Source organism: Melanotaenia boesemani, chromosome 8, assembly GCF_017639745.1.
Source record: "Melanotaenia boesemani isolate fMelBoe1 chromosome 8, fMelBoe1.pri, whole genome shotgun sequence".
NCBI lineage: Eukaryota > Metazoa > Chordata > Actinopteri > Atheriniformes > Melanotaeniidae > Melanotaenia > Melanotaenia boesemani.
The window spans coordinates 19481163-19498830 of record NC_055689.1 but is presented as its reverse complement, the minus strand read 5'-3'; the positions used below and the strand labels follow the sequence as shown (position 1 = coordinate 19498830).

The window sequence follows — 17668 nt, the reverse complement described above, 5'->3', positions numbered from 1 at the left end:
GGTGAAGAGTGCTGGAATTCATCTGCTTAATATCACACCACAGTTATAATCCACTATAGTTCTCAGCATCCAATTATCCACAAAAACATCTGCATACCCAGTACCAGGTCTTCTTCCTACTGATGCAGGAAACATAACCAACAGTTAGGTATCTAAGACCACTGAGTTCATGCATTAAAGTCCAAAATGAAAGAAGTGATGCAGGACATTATGCATCTGCTTAGTTTTAATCAGATCTCGTAAAGTATAACCACAGAGGGAATTTTTCCTGTCTGTTTAATTAACAAGTTTAAGACTGGCAAATAAGCAATAATACCTCTTAACTCAAACAGTCTGCTAATAAAGTGTGAGTACAATAAATTCAGCTGCATGTTGAAGACGTCTTCTTGCATATTTTAAACTTTGTTCATGTCATCTAAGGTATTGAGGATGGTAATAACGTTTGGTCATCCTAACATTAAATGGGGGTAAAATTTTAAAAGCAACTATGGTTAGTGAGGCAATAGGTCCTGAAAGTCAGCTGTGTTCCTAGATCAGATTAACCAACGTTTGTCGTCTAAACACAGACTTTATAACAACAAAACAACCAGTGTGCTCTCTTTCTTGGAACAGATCTGACAAAGCTAACGGTTATGTCTTATTGCTCTGCTTAGCTTCGCATACATGCTAATGGATTCATGCTAAATGCTAAAAACTAAAACAATACCATGCACTGACCAACAACAGAGCACTCATTAGCTTCTGTTGTTTCTGGCTCCACTGGGTTCAGATTGTACAATTTGAGTAAATAAATCTAAGCTGTTTCTAATGTAGTTTTTTTCTCTCTTTTTTAATAACTTTGGAGCTGGGCTTTTCAAAACCAATATCAAATTTAGCATCAAAGATATTATGGATTGCTCGTCCCTACTGTCAGATTAACAGGGGGAATAGGCAATTTGTTGTTGCTGCAAAAGATGATGGTAAAATCTGTCATTGACTGGTGCAGCTTTAAATCTTACCAGAAATGCTGTTGACTTCACAATCTCTGCTGCCATGTCAACTTACTACAATGGTGTTGCTTTCTGCATAAATGCAGGTTACATCCAACTTATTTGGGGTCAGTTTTGTGCATCATACTGAAATGGCTGTGAAAGAATACTGTACATTGCAGCAGTGCGTGTTTGGCTAACTCAAATGCCTGAGCTTTGGAGCCACTTGCAAGACCACCTGTAACCTAAAACTATGCAGAAATTTGACTGAAAGGCGATCCAGTGAGATATGGCACACCATATTCGGCCATCAAACATGGCTGAATAGAACAATGGTGGCACAAGAATTATTTGGAGACAGCTGCATTATGCAAGCAAAACAAGTGGATAACAAAAGTGATGAAAAGAGCCATTTCTCTCAGCTCCACCGTGGATTAACACCAAATAAAAAATTAAAACATCTTTTGTTGCCCAGCTTTTGATTAATGCTCTTCACCACAACAGGGGATGACAACAGTTATCAAAGGGCATACATGAATGTACCAATGAGGACACAGCCTCTCCATAATTGTTTTATCAAGTAGACTCTTTACTGTAGTACAGTAAAACATAAAAAGTCAAGAATCTAAAGCTAAAAAATGTACTTCATCAGCTCTTTTGTATCTAACTAAAAGCACAGCTGTTCAGAGAGTGTGAGAGGAACTATGTTAGGGATGGAGATACAAACTAGAACCAAGCCTTGGCTGAGAAGTAGAATTAACCACAAAATGAATGTTTATCCCTTCTGATAAGTAAAAGAGAGTAAGACTAGGATAAAAACAGTGTTGTTAATGAGAGCAATTTCAAATCAGCCAAAGGCTCAACTACTGAGGAAAGTCCCACCAGGAAACTGTTAATTTCATATTACTAAGTCAGAAAATCCTGTCCTGTACAAACTGGATTCAGGTCCCTGAGTCATTGTTCATTCTCTGCAAAGGCAAGAATTCTGCTTCCAGCTTGTGACATACAGTCTGACAAACTGCCTCCTCCCATCCAGCAGGCTGACTGTAGAATTCAGGATGTGTCAAGGATCGAAAAACAAACACAGCCCCATCTGAAGAGTCCATGTCCTTCACTCATCCCTGACAACACTGGGCTGCAAGATCAAATAAACTCTGAAGAGACCTCAAAAACTCTCCTATGAAATCAATTTACAGCATTTTTATCAGCCTGAGATCCAAAAACATAAAAGCTTTCCTTCTGGTTAAAAGGTACTAAACAACCAAATATCATAGTTGCTACACATATGACACCTAAGTGTGTTTTTAGTTTTAAACCAAAATTATAAAAATAGGGGAAAATATGTACCAGCAGAGGTCTGCTTAAACTTCTCACTCTTCTTCTTCCTCCATTTCCAGGGTTTGAGGAGTCTCCCCAGAGTAGCAAACTTGCTCCTATGACGGATGGGTGGAGTGTGGGTACCAGAGACCAAGGACTCAGAGCGCATGGCGGACAGTCTGTCAACCTCCTCAGCTGTATGGGAACAAAAAGGAAAAATACAGTAAATGAAATCAGGGTCTGCTTCAGGTTGGATGATATTTCGGAACGTCGTCATGCAAAGAAACCAACAGTGAAAACAGAAGACACTTCGTTCTCCAAAGATCCCTGCAGCAAGATTATGTGCCAATTGGTCTCCTAAATTCTGAATTAACTGAATTAGGCTGAACCAAGAGCATAAACAAACCTGCATGTCAGATACTATTATGCAGAATATGCTCTGAGGATAAACAGTTAGAGGCAGCTCCACACCGAGCAGTTGGCACGACTTGCCAAAACACACTAAACAAACTGATAAGCAGCTCATTAAAAAGAGGAATCTTCCTACTCTTCATAAAATATTCACAAAGCCCAGCCTTCTGACTTTAAAGTACTGTCTGACTTCAAAAGCCAAGAAACTAAAGCATTTTGTCCCAAGACAAACTATTACATGAGGAAAGTGATGCAAATGAGAAAGGCTACAAACTGCTCTTCTCGCAAAACAAAACCTGATAAGGGCAAACAGTGCAGGGATCCAATTGGGCCATTTGATGAGAAAACAGAAGGAAGATCATTCAAATTAAATCTAAACAAAACAAATACATCACTACATATAACATGACATTTTGGATATTCAGCAACCAATTATTTATTAATCTTTCTTTTACAAAATCCTCCACTGATCATTTCACAAGCCCAGTTAAAAAAAAATTGTTTATTTAAATATATATATATATATAATTTTAAAAAGAGCCAGAGGGTTCAGAAACATTTGGATAACATGCTTTGTCATTGTGGCTGCTCTGGAACTTGGTTTTTTCTGTGTATATTTATATAATTAATACATTTAATATAGACCTCTATAAAAACAGGTGATTCAGAGATAATTATTAGATGTTAATTATTGATGTTTTGTGTCTCATAATATATAAAGTATTTTAATCAGATACTCAAAAGCAACAGCACAATACCTGTATTGTTTACCAGCCACCAACCACCCTGCTCTTTTAAATTATCAGCGTGAGCCATTCAAAAGTCCACACTGGTTGATCACCCTTTAGTCTCATTACAGCTAACTTTGATTAATTCTCAAAAGCATAAAAGCCAAGTAACATTTTCAGTCTTGCAAGATTAGAAACTTAGGAAAGTATTTTCATATCCAGAGGCAAAATGGTGTCTTTTGACAGCATCTTCTCCACTTTGACTCACTGGCATTCAGTAATCTCTGTACTGCATGAAGTTCAAGTCACTTCAAATTGGTTTTGTCAAAATGTAACAGCATCACAAAATAATTCAGACCAATCTGCACTTGCAGCCAAGCAGCAAAAAGTCTTGTACTGCCAGACATACTGATATGAGGATAAAAACTGACTTTCATAAAACTAAAACTTTAGATATAAGATAAATTCACTTGGTAAGATCTTTAAATACAGCCTGGGTATTACTACACTACAGTTATTTTTTAACATATTCAAAAATGTCTGAGCACACAGCGCTGGCTAACAGAAAAATAGAAAACAGTTTACAGAAAAATCCAAACAAGTCCCCCGAACCATCAGAAAAGATTGAGTGTTAAAAGTAAGGCGTCTAGACATAAACAATGACCTCTCACGCAGCATTTCATGTTAACCATCAGTGTCAACACAATGTCCCCAATGTCATGCTGTCAGTTAATGCAACCATCAAACACCACCTCACAATATTTGCCAACCATTATCACTTTACTGGGCAGCCTTCTCTCCAGGGAAATGGGACATTGAGATAAATAATGTGCCAGTAATGCAGGAAGGACATCAGTCCCATTAACCATTACTTGAATGCTGTGGAGCCTTGAGCTCACCATCTTAGCAATCCTGCCACCATACCGGTCTATAATTTACTTTACAGCTCATTGAATCCACCAGATTCAAAAAGCTTTATACGAGTTTTAAAGGCAAGATAGAGACAGAAACCAACTATAAGCACAGGAACATCAACATGACAGTAGACTGTATGGGTGGGACAATGATGGCAATGACTCACTTCTAGCAGCTGCAGTAATGTGTAGAACCTAAATATTGGCTCAGAACATCAAACAAATCTTTGAAGGCTCCATCACTGCAATATGTATTACACTTTAGAAGCAAATGTGGTTTTGAACGTAAATCAAAGTGATCTGGTGACTTTTTATTTGAACATTCTCTATATTCCCCATCCAAGGGATCCACAGGTTGTGTAAATAATACTCCATAAGCTTCATCTTGTTTACAGAAGCATTTCCAAGCAGAAAAACACCCCAGTAGTGCACTTTAAGTATGTGATGACAAAATCCTGGCAGAGGAGAAACAAGCTACTCTGAATTTTAAAAGGAAAAATAAGATCCTCTTCCAAGTATCCCATTAAGAGTAATTAAAGTGTGTTTTCATGATAGGTGATCATCTCCCTGACTTCAGTCTTACACTAGCGTTTTTATCCCCTTTTCATCGTGTTGCACATAACCTACATTCTCCACTGCTGTGATACAGTGAGGCTGGTTTTAATTAAAAACACTTGTTTGCTACCAAGATGGCTGAGTGATGATGTAATAACACTGATTCAGAAGGGGCTTTGTGCAAACAGACTGCATAGCTTTACACCACAAAAGTGACATCTAAACAGGTACATGAAACACAAGAAAAACACTGAATTACGAATGATTCATCTGCATATCATAGCCAAGCCCTGCTGTGAGAAGTTCTGATCCAGACTCTTTCCAAAAACAGCAAGAGTAAATCAGTGTTTTGCATTATCATTTTAATACTGGAAGGCATCGACTAACTATCATGGGTACTGATCCTCACTCAAGGAGAGACATTTAAGTAGATATGACCTGCGTCTAATCTGGATATCAAACGTGCACATGAAGCCTACGGACATAACCATCGCCTGATAACGAGGAGTATCCTATCCTGGATGCCATGCTGCAAGGCTACTAGGGGCGAAACCACACAAGCCTACTCACCGTCCTGTGTGTTGTTCCCGCGGCTGCAATTGCTGCAAATGTGCTTTATTTCTTTCCCGATCTGACAGTGGATCGTAAAAGGTATATTGTTGTTGTGCTGCGGATGCTGGCCGTGCGCCTTCTTGTTGCTCAGAGACATTATTTTAACCAGGCTAAACGTCTTTTTCTTGGGTTTCTCCACCGCCACGGGCGTGTTTTCTCGGCACCCCGTGGTAAGCCAAGCACCGTGCATGATGGTGGGCGCAGGATCCACCGCCGGGTAATTGGCCGTCTTGAACATTGGGAAGCTGAGCAGTGCTTTCAGCGCGCGGTGTAACTACGCTTGTGGGTTTGAAATTAAAGGGCCATCAGCTGAGTCCTACCTGACCTACAGTAGCACATTCGATCGAGCAGAAATCGGTCGCTCCTCTCTGCTGTATTTCCACACCTTTACCTGAGATCTAAAGATATACAGCCTGCTTGGTTGCGCAAAGCAAAAGTCGCAGCCGCTGAGAAAAAAAAAATAAAAACAGCAGCGACAAGATCCAAGACGGCTAATAATAAATAAGAGGCTGAGTAGTGAATGGCAGTGACTACCTCTGTCCTACAGCTATGGACTGCAGTCGGTTGTGGCTAATCCATGATTAGTGGAGCTGAGCAGTGAGTGCCTGTGATTGGCTGCACACTGCGCTCCTCTAATAGGCCAGAAAAGTTGCTTCTCTTTTACACAGGATGTTTTCATAGCTTCACTATATGGCACTTTACGTATTGTAACAATTCTACCACAGACGTGTACTACCTTTCATCACACGTAGTATTAAATAAAAAAAAAAAAAAAAAAAAAAAAAAATAAGAATGGTGAATACTGAGAGAAGATTAGGCATATTACATTTTAATATATTGTGTGAAAGAGGCAGTCACAAGAACAAAAAATAAATACATAAATAAAATAAAATAATAATAGTAACAAAATGCATATCCTAACAAAACAAAACATTCTCAAAACACAAAAATGCAACAGAAAACACTTTACAAACCATTTCCTGTTTTGTTATTTTTTTTGTTTCATGAAATGCTTTTAATCCATTGTGTCTTGTGAAATTCTTTGTTTTCTGCGTTGTTGTGTTTTCTTAAAGGCTATTATATGTTGTGTTTTGCATAATCCATTGCAGAATGAAATCTTCAGAGCAGGAGTACACGAGACAGTGCCAATTATAATCCTTAGTGAACTCTCATAGAACAGGATCACTGAGACCCATCAAATGCTTTAAGATCATTCACTGTGATATCACTAAGAGCTACAGTGTAAATGTTCTGATATACAGTAATAGTTTCCTTTGGTTTCATGTCTTCAAAAACATCAAACTTAAGACAATCACTTCTTTTTAAGTATTAACCCTTTGGTGCACAGTGTCTTCTACAGTGGACACATATTTAAAGGCTGTTTTTAAATGTATGTATGGGTGTGGATCGTACATCAGCAACTTCATTGGACATTAGTGAGTCACCAATACTCTGCCACGTATGAAGAAAAAATACATTTGATATAGTATATATACATACATTGTAATTACCAAGTTTGCCTCAGTGATAAACAGGAAAAGAAAACGATCCAGGTGTTTTTATAAAAAAAATATATTAATATGACAACATTTTATTTTATAAATATTTTCATAGATAAAGTAGAAGTACACTGAGTAAATGTTAAAATAAGATTAAAAAACAGAAAAACATCAATGTGCATGTCTGTAGAAGTAACATATTTTATTAAAAAAATGTGGTACTGTTTTGTAATAATTCATGCACCAGAGGGTTAATGGGTTGTGTTAAAATAAAACACACCTAAAATAATTAGAAAATAAATTAGAAAAAAAATAATCAAATCACAATTAAACAACAATTAATAATTGACAACTGTCTCTACACTCACAGAATATATTTAAAAAGATGAAGAAAACATATAAAAGTACAAATTTAAGTAAAAGAAATAAGTTGGTTTAAATGGCAACAAAGTAACATGGAAAACCAATATTACTTATGCTAACAGTTATGTAGCTCAGTCAAAAGAGTATTTAGATATTTTATCTTTATTTCACAAACTCCAAATTTTCACTCAGTTTTTCCCCAAAGTTATTGCGCATTTTCTGGGTTAATTGCTCATATTAATGGCCGGGTAATGAGCTATTAATCATGGAAACGATAAGGGACCCTAGGGCATTTCCTGAATTTCCTGCAGAGCAATGAATGGTTGTGGACTACTGGGATAGGGGTATCTTTGATGTTCTTTCAATGAGCTGCAGCTTATTCCATTGGCATCAAAGCCCTCTCTGAAATGAGGTACAGAGGCACAAAGATTTACTCCCACCACAGTGCAATGCAGTACTTGCCCTCAGTTGCCTACTTTTTTGGTGCAGTATCACTGCCTTTCCCTGATATGCATAATAATAATAATAATAATAATTTATTATTATTATTATTATTATTATATTAAACACTGTTTGGTGTTTTTCCAATAAATAAATACAAAATTACAGCCTGCAATTAAATTGATTGATTGATACAACAAAATAGACCAAAATGGTGTGAAGTGAGACTATATATATATATATGGTGCACGTATATTTACTAGCTTTGAAGCCCCTACAGCTCTACTGCAATCAGTATAATAAAGTCCACCTCTGTGTAGTCTAGGTCACATGATCTCAGTACCTGAATGACACTATAGAATCTACAACACCACTAATTAAAAGACACTATCAAAAAAGTAGCACTATGAAGACAAAAAGCTCTTTTACCAATCTAAGGACAAAGTTTTGGAGGACAAATCAGGTTAGAGTCCTGAAAAAAAAATGTTTGAAACTTTGAAATTCCCACAGTGTATAAATCCACCATGGCATTATATGATTACAACAAACCTGACTAAAGAGGCGCTGTCCTCCAAAACTCTTTTAGCAGGGCATTAGTCAGAGGGTAAGCCAAGGTAGTAGTGCTCCACAGCAGAGACTACGGTATCTTTCCATGAAACTATTAGCCATAGATGTACACTCCATAGAGGTGTAAGAGTGGTCAGAAAAATACCATTGTGAACAGAAATATTTCACAAAAGACACGTGAGTGAGATTCCCCAATTACAAGGAAGAAGGTTTTCTGGTCGAATTAGCCAAACTTTAACATTTTGTCTTTCGAGGGCAATGCCATCATGCTGGGAGGATGTTTTCACAATGTTTTAGTGTGTTTTGGTCAGAATTAAGAATTATTCTGACCAAAATTAAGACCAGAATTAGGAATTATTGTAGTGTTAAAACAGGAAAACTTTCAATCAAAAGCTGCTAATTTGTCTTCTACAGACTTGAAACTAGAATGGAAGTAGACCTTCCATCTGGACAATGTCCTCAAGTATGCTGCTAACATAGCACTTCCAGCAAATGCCTAAACGCGTTGGAAAAGTCTAATCAAAGCCCTGCACAGAGATCCCTTGACTGGACCAAATGAAATCTGTGAAATGACTAAAGCATTGTTGTACACCAGCAGAATCCATTCAACTTAAACTGGAACAAAATGGACAAAAATCACTATTTTTAAAGAATGTTTTCTTTAATCCATATCTTTTTCCTCTTTCTTTTTCCTTACTAAGACCAATTTGAACTATTTTGTAAAGGTCTATACGTACAACGAGCCAAAAATCCGCCCTAGATCAGCTTGAACCTTTCGAGGTTAAACCAGGTGAACCCTCTTACATGTGGACACATAATTCACTAAATGGTATTGTCCGTATTCTTTCAATAGTCTAAACAGAAGATGTCACTTGCTTTGACAGAAGTATGGAAGCTTTGATGGAATCATTTCTTGCAGGTTTTAAATACCAGCTTCTTACACCTGATTAAAATTAATTAGACCCAACAGCTTGTCAGGTTTTCAGCAATGACCTATTAATTTCAGGTAGGTATGTTGATGCAATGCATGCTCAGGTACCTCGTTATACTTCACATAAAACAACAAAAACATTGTCAAAATGGTGGGAAATTACTGCATTTTTAAGGGGCACTTAAAGACACCATGAAGTCATTATCACCACCCACATGCCTGGTTTTGTAATCGGGTTCCCGCACACCTGATTCAAATTAAATGGCTCTCCTCAGCAACTAGTTGTTAAATACTGCCCATGTTGGCCCATCAGTCTGATTCAGGTGTGCTGCAGGCAGCAGGAAACATTCAAAACCTGCAGGACAGGAACCCTTGAGGGTCCACTTTGGGCGCCCTTGCTTTAGAAAGTGGTTTAGAGGACAACAACTAGTGACAACACAGTGGTTTTAGTTTTAGACTGCAGGCAAATTTGTACATCTCTTTTATCATAGCTGTCTTGGATTCCCACATAGTAAATCCAATGTGGCATGTGAAAATTAGCCAGTCGTTATTCATCACTGTTTTTATTATTGCAAAAGGTTGCAAAAAATCTGGAGGTATACAACTGACAGAAACAACACTAAAGCACCTCCATCAATGCTGTTATAATATATAGGGTTATAATACTAAAGATATTTTTTGTCTGCAGGAACATATTGTACTCCATCTCTGCCTCTCATGGCTGGCTCTTTTGATATCCTTACTGTTCATTGTCTTTTTGTTTTTATGTTTTCAATTCCCCTTTGTTTAATCAAATTATTTCATATTATCTTGCTCAGGAGCTGCACTTAACTGGAAATGAGTCAGAATAATTGTTTTTCTTTTGTTTGTTTTCATTTCAGACCTGAACCACTGCTTTTACTAGATAATAAAGTTAACATTAAACAATACCTGCCTCATTCTTCATAAAATTGACATTTCTGTACAGAAAAACTTACATAGGAGGTTTGTAGAGACCTTTTGACTTTAACTGACTCAACATAACACACAGGGATGGTTCTTCATGTGGATGACAACTCACCTCACACTTGTCACAAACTGTCACAACACTACAATTTTTACAGTAAGCTCACACACAGCCTCTCAAGAAGAATTTATCAAATCTCTCTCACTCACATCAGATAGATATACTGCTCACAGTCTCACAGTGTTGTTTCTATAAACCCTCAGAAAAAAACGGCATTTTGTACATCTATGGCAAACATGGATTCTCATAACAACGGTCTGATATTCAAAGAAACTAAATGGGGAAACACCAGCATCGTAGTTATTGGTGGTGCTTATTTAGAGGGAAAGTTTACTGTGCCAGTTATCTCATGTTTTGTATTCTGGTTCACACTGGTTTCCAAGGCTTTGATGCAGGTTTTGAGCAATGCAATCTTACAACTTCCGACTGAGCAGCCTGTCACAACAAATGTGCTGTTCCAATTCCCCTCTTATCTCTGTCTCTTCCCATCTGTCATTGTCTTTCTGCACTTTTAGCCATCTGACTTGCTATTAGTAAGATGGTATCACATTCCCTTAAAACAACCAGAGGGACAGTTATTTAGATGGTAAAAGTGCAGCGCTTACTCTTCTGTGAAACACTTCTAATCTGAATATGATTTCTAGCCTTTTATGCAGTTCTTAGCTCCACATTCAGTAATAAGCTTCATCATTTTCCTGACAGGCAGCAGAGCAATGTGATGTGATTATGTAAAGGCAACAGACAAATACTTGTGGAACCCCGATGTGTTCATTTTGGGAAGAAATTAAAGAGACTAAGAAAGGAACAAATGACAAAGAACTCATGTTTAAATATGGCTGTTTGTTTTTATTGTAAATGGCTTATGCACACGAATACCATCCCATCTTGGCATTATTCGCTATGAATATTAGCTCAACCACTGAAACCAGCAAAGATGGAAGAGGCTTGTATGGTTGTCTCTGAAGATCTCCTACATTTTCTACAGTATATTCCCACGCTTTTTACATTTAAGTGAAATTTTTAAATAAATAACCAACAGAAAAAGCTTGAATATATTTTTGTTATGAATATTTATAGTTTAATGGATACAGACAAAAATTATGATGATGCTGCTACATTTTTAACACACATCGCAACATAAAAAAAATGATGCAGTATCAGCTGGCAGAAGCCTCCTACTTGCTGCAAAGCTGGCTGGCTTACTCATAAATCCTGCTACAATGCTGCCATCTTCTGGTACTAACTGCACTGTAAACAGCCATATGATGGTACAACAGAAAATCTGAATTTTTTTGACTCTTAAATATTAATCATGAAAACTGAAGCCTCTCTTGCAAAGTTGGATATAATGTGAAGATGTGTAATTGCAGGCTACCGTCTGAATTTGTTTAAATTACAATGCACATCCTGTTAAAAATGAGCATAGGCATGGTACATGTGCAAAACTCAGCTGCACTTTAACCTACTCTGGTCCCCTTTTCTTGCTAAGAAAAGAAACTGTTCGGAAATAGGCATTTGCTCATTTTCATTTTTAAAAAAGTGTGTTATATAATGTAGCACTCTAGGAAACATTTCCTTCTATATAATACCTTTTATTTAATTTATTTAATTTTGTTGGCCAGATGTATCTATTTAGGTATTCTTTGAATATTTGTTTCCTCAGGTTTTCTTCCTGTGTCGTTTCTGAGACTCGTTGTGCCTCCTCTGCAGCTTTTATCTGCAGCTCTGTGGGAGATTTTGAAGCAAGGAGCAGTGAAGTAGCTACCATGGCCTGCTGGAGGAGTTTCTTACCACGGTTTTGGAAACAGTGCCTGAGCTGCTCACTTACACAGATACAACTACTTATGAGCCTACATGCGAGGGATAAGAGATCAAATAATTCTGTATATCTGCTACAAGCCTTTTCATCATTAATGGGAGGTGAGGTAACTATTTTCAGATGTCTAAAAACCCTCTTTTAAAATTATTTTTTTAAATATATATTTTTCTGCAATTTTTGTCAGTGTTGTCTGTTTTGCTGTTATTTTGAGTTTTCCGTTAAATATTTGAGTCATTTAAAGTGTACTGAAAGAAAATCCATTATTACAGCTTACTGCGTACCACGCAAGTAGGAGACATTAGATCATCAAACTCCAAAAGAACCAGACAAAAAACAATGACAAAAAAAAAGGCCAGCATCATCTTCCAGGCCATGTAGTCTTATAGCTTATGTGCTCGTTATCACATTTAGACACACTGATACAAAAGTAGAGGAGCTTTTCATACAATAAAATCCAGATTATGTAACTGCCATTACTGTTTTGTCCATGTTGTTTAGCCTGTGACTTCATCTCCCCATGCACACTCATACTCAGTGTAAAGCTCTAGTTCTCATGTGCAGTGTGAAACCATTTAGTGATGAGCTTTACCTCCCACAACCTCCTTTTGGGGACTTTAATTGAATTACTAGTCCACGGTTCAGTTGTTAAGTTGTCTATTCTGTTGGTGCTCCTACAGGTGGTGCTAGAATTGTGCCGCAGTGATTTTGCCTGCCTACAGAACATTCAGTCTTATCTCACAAAATTAAATGGCTCCGTTACAAAACAGAACAAAGCGGTAGAGTCTCCTTTTAAATCTCTGAGGTCATTTGTGTAATTAGCACTTCTGATTGGATGTTTTTGTTTTTCCTTTTTGAAGGAGTCTGTATTGGAGAAAAATGCATCAGTTACTTGTCGTTGATCAAGACCAGGGGACTGTTTTATGAGGTTGGTTAGCTGCAAGTTGGTTTTTCAAGAGTCTTAAGTTGTGTCAAAAGGTTTTTAGTCTTTTTTGTCTTGTCTTGTCCTTTTGTTTCTTTCTTTTTTTTCTTTTCTTTTGTTGTGTTTTGCTGTATTATTGCTTTGTTTTTGTTATATTTCAGGAAATCTTCCCAACAGTGACTGTTCTTTAGACGCCCCTTTGGCTCAGTCTTTCCCCTGCTACATTAAAAGAGTGTGCAGACTTCATGAATCAGCCTGAACATATAAATAAACTTATTCAATATCACAAACATCATAAGCCTGAAGATCCACAAGGTAGTTTTTTTAAAAAATAGATTTACACAGATGGCAAACATTCTAGGAATTTTCAACCAATTACAAAGATTTTTTAATTCTGCTCAAATACGATACAACCTCAAGATAGGACCTTGTTAAAAGCGAAATCCTGTTCTACTAATTCCACATTGTATTCCATGTTCCTCTGTATTTTCCATTAATTGAAGATTTGTCATTTTTCATAGTTCTGTTTTGAGGAAGTCATTTCAGAAATGGCGGAAAATGCAGAGCCAAAAAAGTAACGTTTGACTGAACAAGAACCCTCTATTGAAGTAATACTTTTGATGAAACAGAGTCCAAAAGGAATGATGACATACAAGAAAAATTTTTCCAGCATTTAAAAAAACTCACAAAAAGAGATCATCAAGAATCTCCAAGTGTCTTGTTTGTTGTCAGGCTCTTGGTTCACAACGCAAATTAAAAAGGCCCCTGTCTAAATTTCATCCTGAGCATTAGATTCCTGTCAAGAATTATTCCTCTGAAGATGAGAATGAGCTTCCGTCAGTGGCAGTGGCATCGACTCACAATCAGTCAAATTTCAATAATCACACTTACTCTGAACACTCTCGAGAGGTTTTTCATGTTTGTGGGAAGGTTTTTTTTCCTACTGAAAAGCACCAGAGCATTTGTGTGGTCAATAATGAACAGCAAATGGAAACAGACACACTGTGTTTTACAAGCTCAGTCGATCAGTCTCAGCCAAACCCAGCTGTCATAACAGAAGAGCCTCTCCTCAATGAAACAGATACTGAGCATTCATGTGCTGTACTGCAGGAATCAGTATCTTGTAGGGAGGTATTTACCTGTTCTGCTGACTCGACAATGCCCATGAGCTGCCACACTTAACAGAACCCTTACTTTTCTTTTTCTTGTAAACATTTGGATGAGTTTCAGGAGCGTGAGGCCCATCAAGAAGATAAATGCAGAGTTTCAACACAACATCTTCAGGAAAAGAATGAGTCCATGCAAGAGCGGTCTTGGTGTAACACAAACAATAAGAATCAGGAGAAACTTGATGTTTTCAAGGGCACAGTTATGGCAGACGCACTTGCCAAGCTCTCAGGCTTCTAAATCACCCCAGACGTGTAGGAATGTGGCCAACATTTCACTTATTACAAGCATTTTGAGCAGCATCGTAGAAAATGTTCTTTATAGAATTATAGAATTCTTTATAGAAAAAAATGGGCAAACTCTAACCTCATTGTCATAAATGCTTGTTATTTCCTGTCTGTTGAAAATGTCAAGGAGAGCCATGCTAATAAAGGTTCTGAATCAAAAGAAGGTGAAGCAGCAGAACCACAAAGACTATTTACTATATACACTATTAAAAATACCCTAAGGTTAGAGGGTTACGGCTCTGTCCTGCATGTAAGAGAACCTTAGTAAGGTTGCCTAAAAAGCTCCAGCATCAACAGAATTACAAACTGTACCAGTGCTCTGGCTGCCGGAAATGTTACTGCAAGCCTAGTCGACTGAACAGTTGTCAAAAAAAGTTCACAGTACAAGTGCAACTCACTTGTGAAACGTGTGGGAAAAGCTTTAAATACCTCGCTCATCTGGTTCTGCATCAGCACATACATAGAGATGAGCCACTCTACACTTGCTCTTGCTGTGGGAAACAGCACAGTACAAAAGACTGAGAAAGCATATGGTGAGGTACACAGGTGGTTACTCATGCCAAGGGTGTAAGAAAATTTGATCAAAAAATAAACGTTAATGGCATCAGTATAAACACACAAGGAAAGAGCTGTACCTGTGTGACACAAGTGGGACAGGCTGGCTGAGTCCAGCTCAGCTGAAGAGCCATATGATTAAACAAGTGTGAGGACTGTGGGGCTTGTTACAAACGGGGATCCCATTTGGTTGCCCAACATCAATCCAAGCATGTTAAGCTGAGGCCATTTTTGTGTGACGCTTGCAGCAAAGCTTTTAGATTAAACTACGTACTTACAAAGCGCATTAAAAGTTCACATGGAGAAACAGCCATTCACTTGTCTGAGATGTGGCAAAATCTTTTCAAAAATAGCTCAGCTTAGGGCAAACAGAGAAGAAGCATGTGTGGAAACTTCTGCTGTTTATGGACTTGTACAGTACTAAATCCACACAGTTATGCTCCATAGGCTCCATCATCAACAGTGTCATTATACATTATGTATAGCCATTTTTTATCATTTAGAGACAGATTTATAACATAAATAAACTGCAATGTTAATGTAGTGATTTTTATTTCTGTGGAACTAAAAACTGTGCAAGCACTCTTTTATGAAATATGCAAATCTGTTCAAGGTTTTCTGACAGCTTGAAGAAGCTCAAATTAGTATAATTGCAGAGGGAAGATGCAGACACACAATCAGGATTAATCCAAATCAGATGATATGATGCAGAGACTGTAAGACAAGTGATAAAATATACATGGCTATGTCATGCTTGTGCTTTTGGAAGTGTGGTCATGATTTGAAACCTCAAAAAAAAAAAAAAAAATGTCTAAGCCAACTTGAAAACTAACATCACTGTTAAATGGTTTCTATGCAAGCTATGACAAATACAACAAAACAAAGCTCCACTAGAGAGCAATGGTGACCCAGGAGTTGCTTCATCTTCACCAGTCAAGTTGAACTGTGGTAACAGAATCTGTCATTTTATATGCTAACTCCTATGCAATTATAATTGGGCAACAAAGCTTAAAAAATGCCCACTCAGCTATTGAAATCACAGTTTCCTTTAAATTCTACAAAGACAAAAATATTTTTAATCTGTTAGATTGAGAGGTAAGATTTTTATTATAATTTCTTTATTAATTTTGTAATTTGAGCTTTTTATGCATAGTCTTTCAGTAAATTAAGACACAGTGTAGCAGGCGAAGTGATTAAGGGTTACAGAGTACAGCTTCTTTTTACATAATATTACATAAAATAATCTTCAAATAAGAACACAGAGGATGTTTGGCCTTTATAATTACTATATAAAATTTGTATTAGAAGAAGTGGCATGCTTTACTTCTCTGCATAATAGAGAGATATTTTCTGGAACAGGTTATGATGTTACACAAATGCAACTCGAGAAGCATTCATATTACTTCATAGCAATAAAATCTGAAAGAAAAGAAATTGCACAGTATGAAAGCAATCTCCAGCAAGTGCTTCCATATATACTTGTTTGCTGACTGCACCACTCCTCTGGGGCATACGCATTGTCTCTGTCTGCAGACATGCTGTTTTGTCTCTGGCAAGTAAGTTTCTTGTTTCCTGCTCAGTCAATGAGAACACACACTATAGAAGCGAACATCAACTATATAAAGAACTTAGGTACGCTCTGACCTCTTTTTGTTCTGCTGAAGTTAAAACAACAATCCCTCGTTTTCCGGAACATGTAGCTCAGCATTTTATAAAGTCTCACCCTCCATGTTACTCAGGACTTGTGACTATTGTAAAATACAATGTCATAGCCTTGGGTGAAATTTATTATGAAACTAACATCCTCTGAATTTGATACAGTGGTGATGCTTGAAGTGATACCAAATGCATCACACAACAGTATTTTAAAGAGGCTCAAATGAGAAAAATCTTAACACAGCTGCACAGAATTTGCATAATACCTATTTTTAAAATAATATAACCTAAAGCCATTTATTTACCTTATTGACTGATCTGAAACCAGTAGGTTAAGAGTCCTTTTTGAAACTGTGGAAATCTTTACATAATATTCTGTTGAAGTACAAAAAAATATTTTAACTCATTTTATGCACAATATAAAACAGTGTCCAAGTTGTAAGTATTTCCATTTGAAGATTTTGCTACTGTAAGTTTTTAGAATTTTATTATTGTTTAAGCACCTCTTTAAGGTAATGTAGGAACAACCACATTTTTCAACGCAGGGACAAAATCATCCTTTAGCATTTCACTTACAATGGGATTTAAAATCAGTTTACTTTGAATTAATCTCTAAGATTAGCTGGACAAACAATGGGTGAAAAACACCACAAAATAAATCTGACATTGTGTGGATGGCTTTCCCTTGGCTTCCAGTAAGAACCTGGAAGTTTATTTATTTATTTTTTCAGGATCTATTCTTCACCCATTTAATACTGGCAAAACTAGAAACACCCTATCTTAGACTGATGCAGAAAAACAGTCCATGTATTTGTTATACATTGGGCTACTGCAATTAAAAAATAATGTGTTAATGGTGGTAACTAATTTATGTAATTAATGTGCCTCATCAATCATTTTTGACACAATGCAATAAAATGCGTTAAAAATTTTGAACACATTTAATGCATATG

At 36.9% G+C, this 17668-nt stretch overlaps 1 protein-coding gene across 2 annotated transcripts in view; it reads right to left on the bottom strand.

Annotated features, from left to right (window-relative positions):
• The window catches only part of LOC121645030 (phosphatase and actin regulator 1-like), a 47640-nt gene that overhangs the window by 20144 nt on the left and 9828 nt on the right, over positions 1-17668 (bottom strand). The window contains exons 1-2 of one of the 2 annotated variants that reach the window (XM_041993301.1): positions 5464-6057; positions 2316-2480 (exon numbers count right to left, since the gene is read on the bottom strand). In XM_041993301.1, coding sequence (XP_041849235.1) covers positions 2316-2480; positions 5464-5743 — 445 coding nt within the window. In that variant the 5' untranslated portion in view covers positions 5744-6057. Of the gene's footprint in view, positions 1-2315; positions 2481-5463; positions 6058-17668 lie in introns of those variants that run through there. The other variant, XM_041993303.1, reaches the window with a different exon arrangement.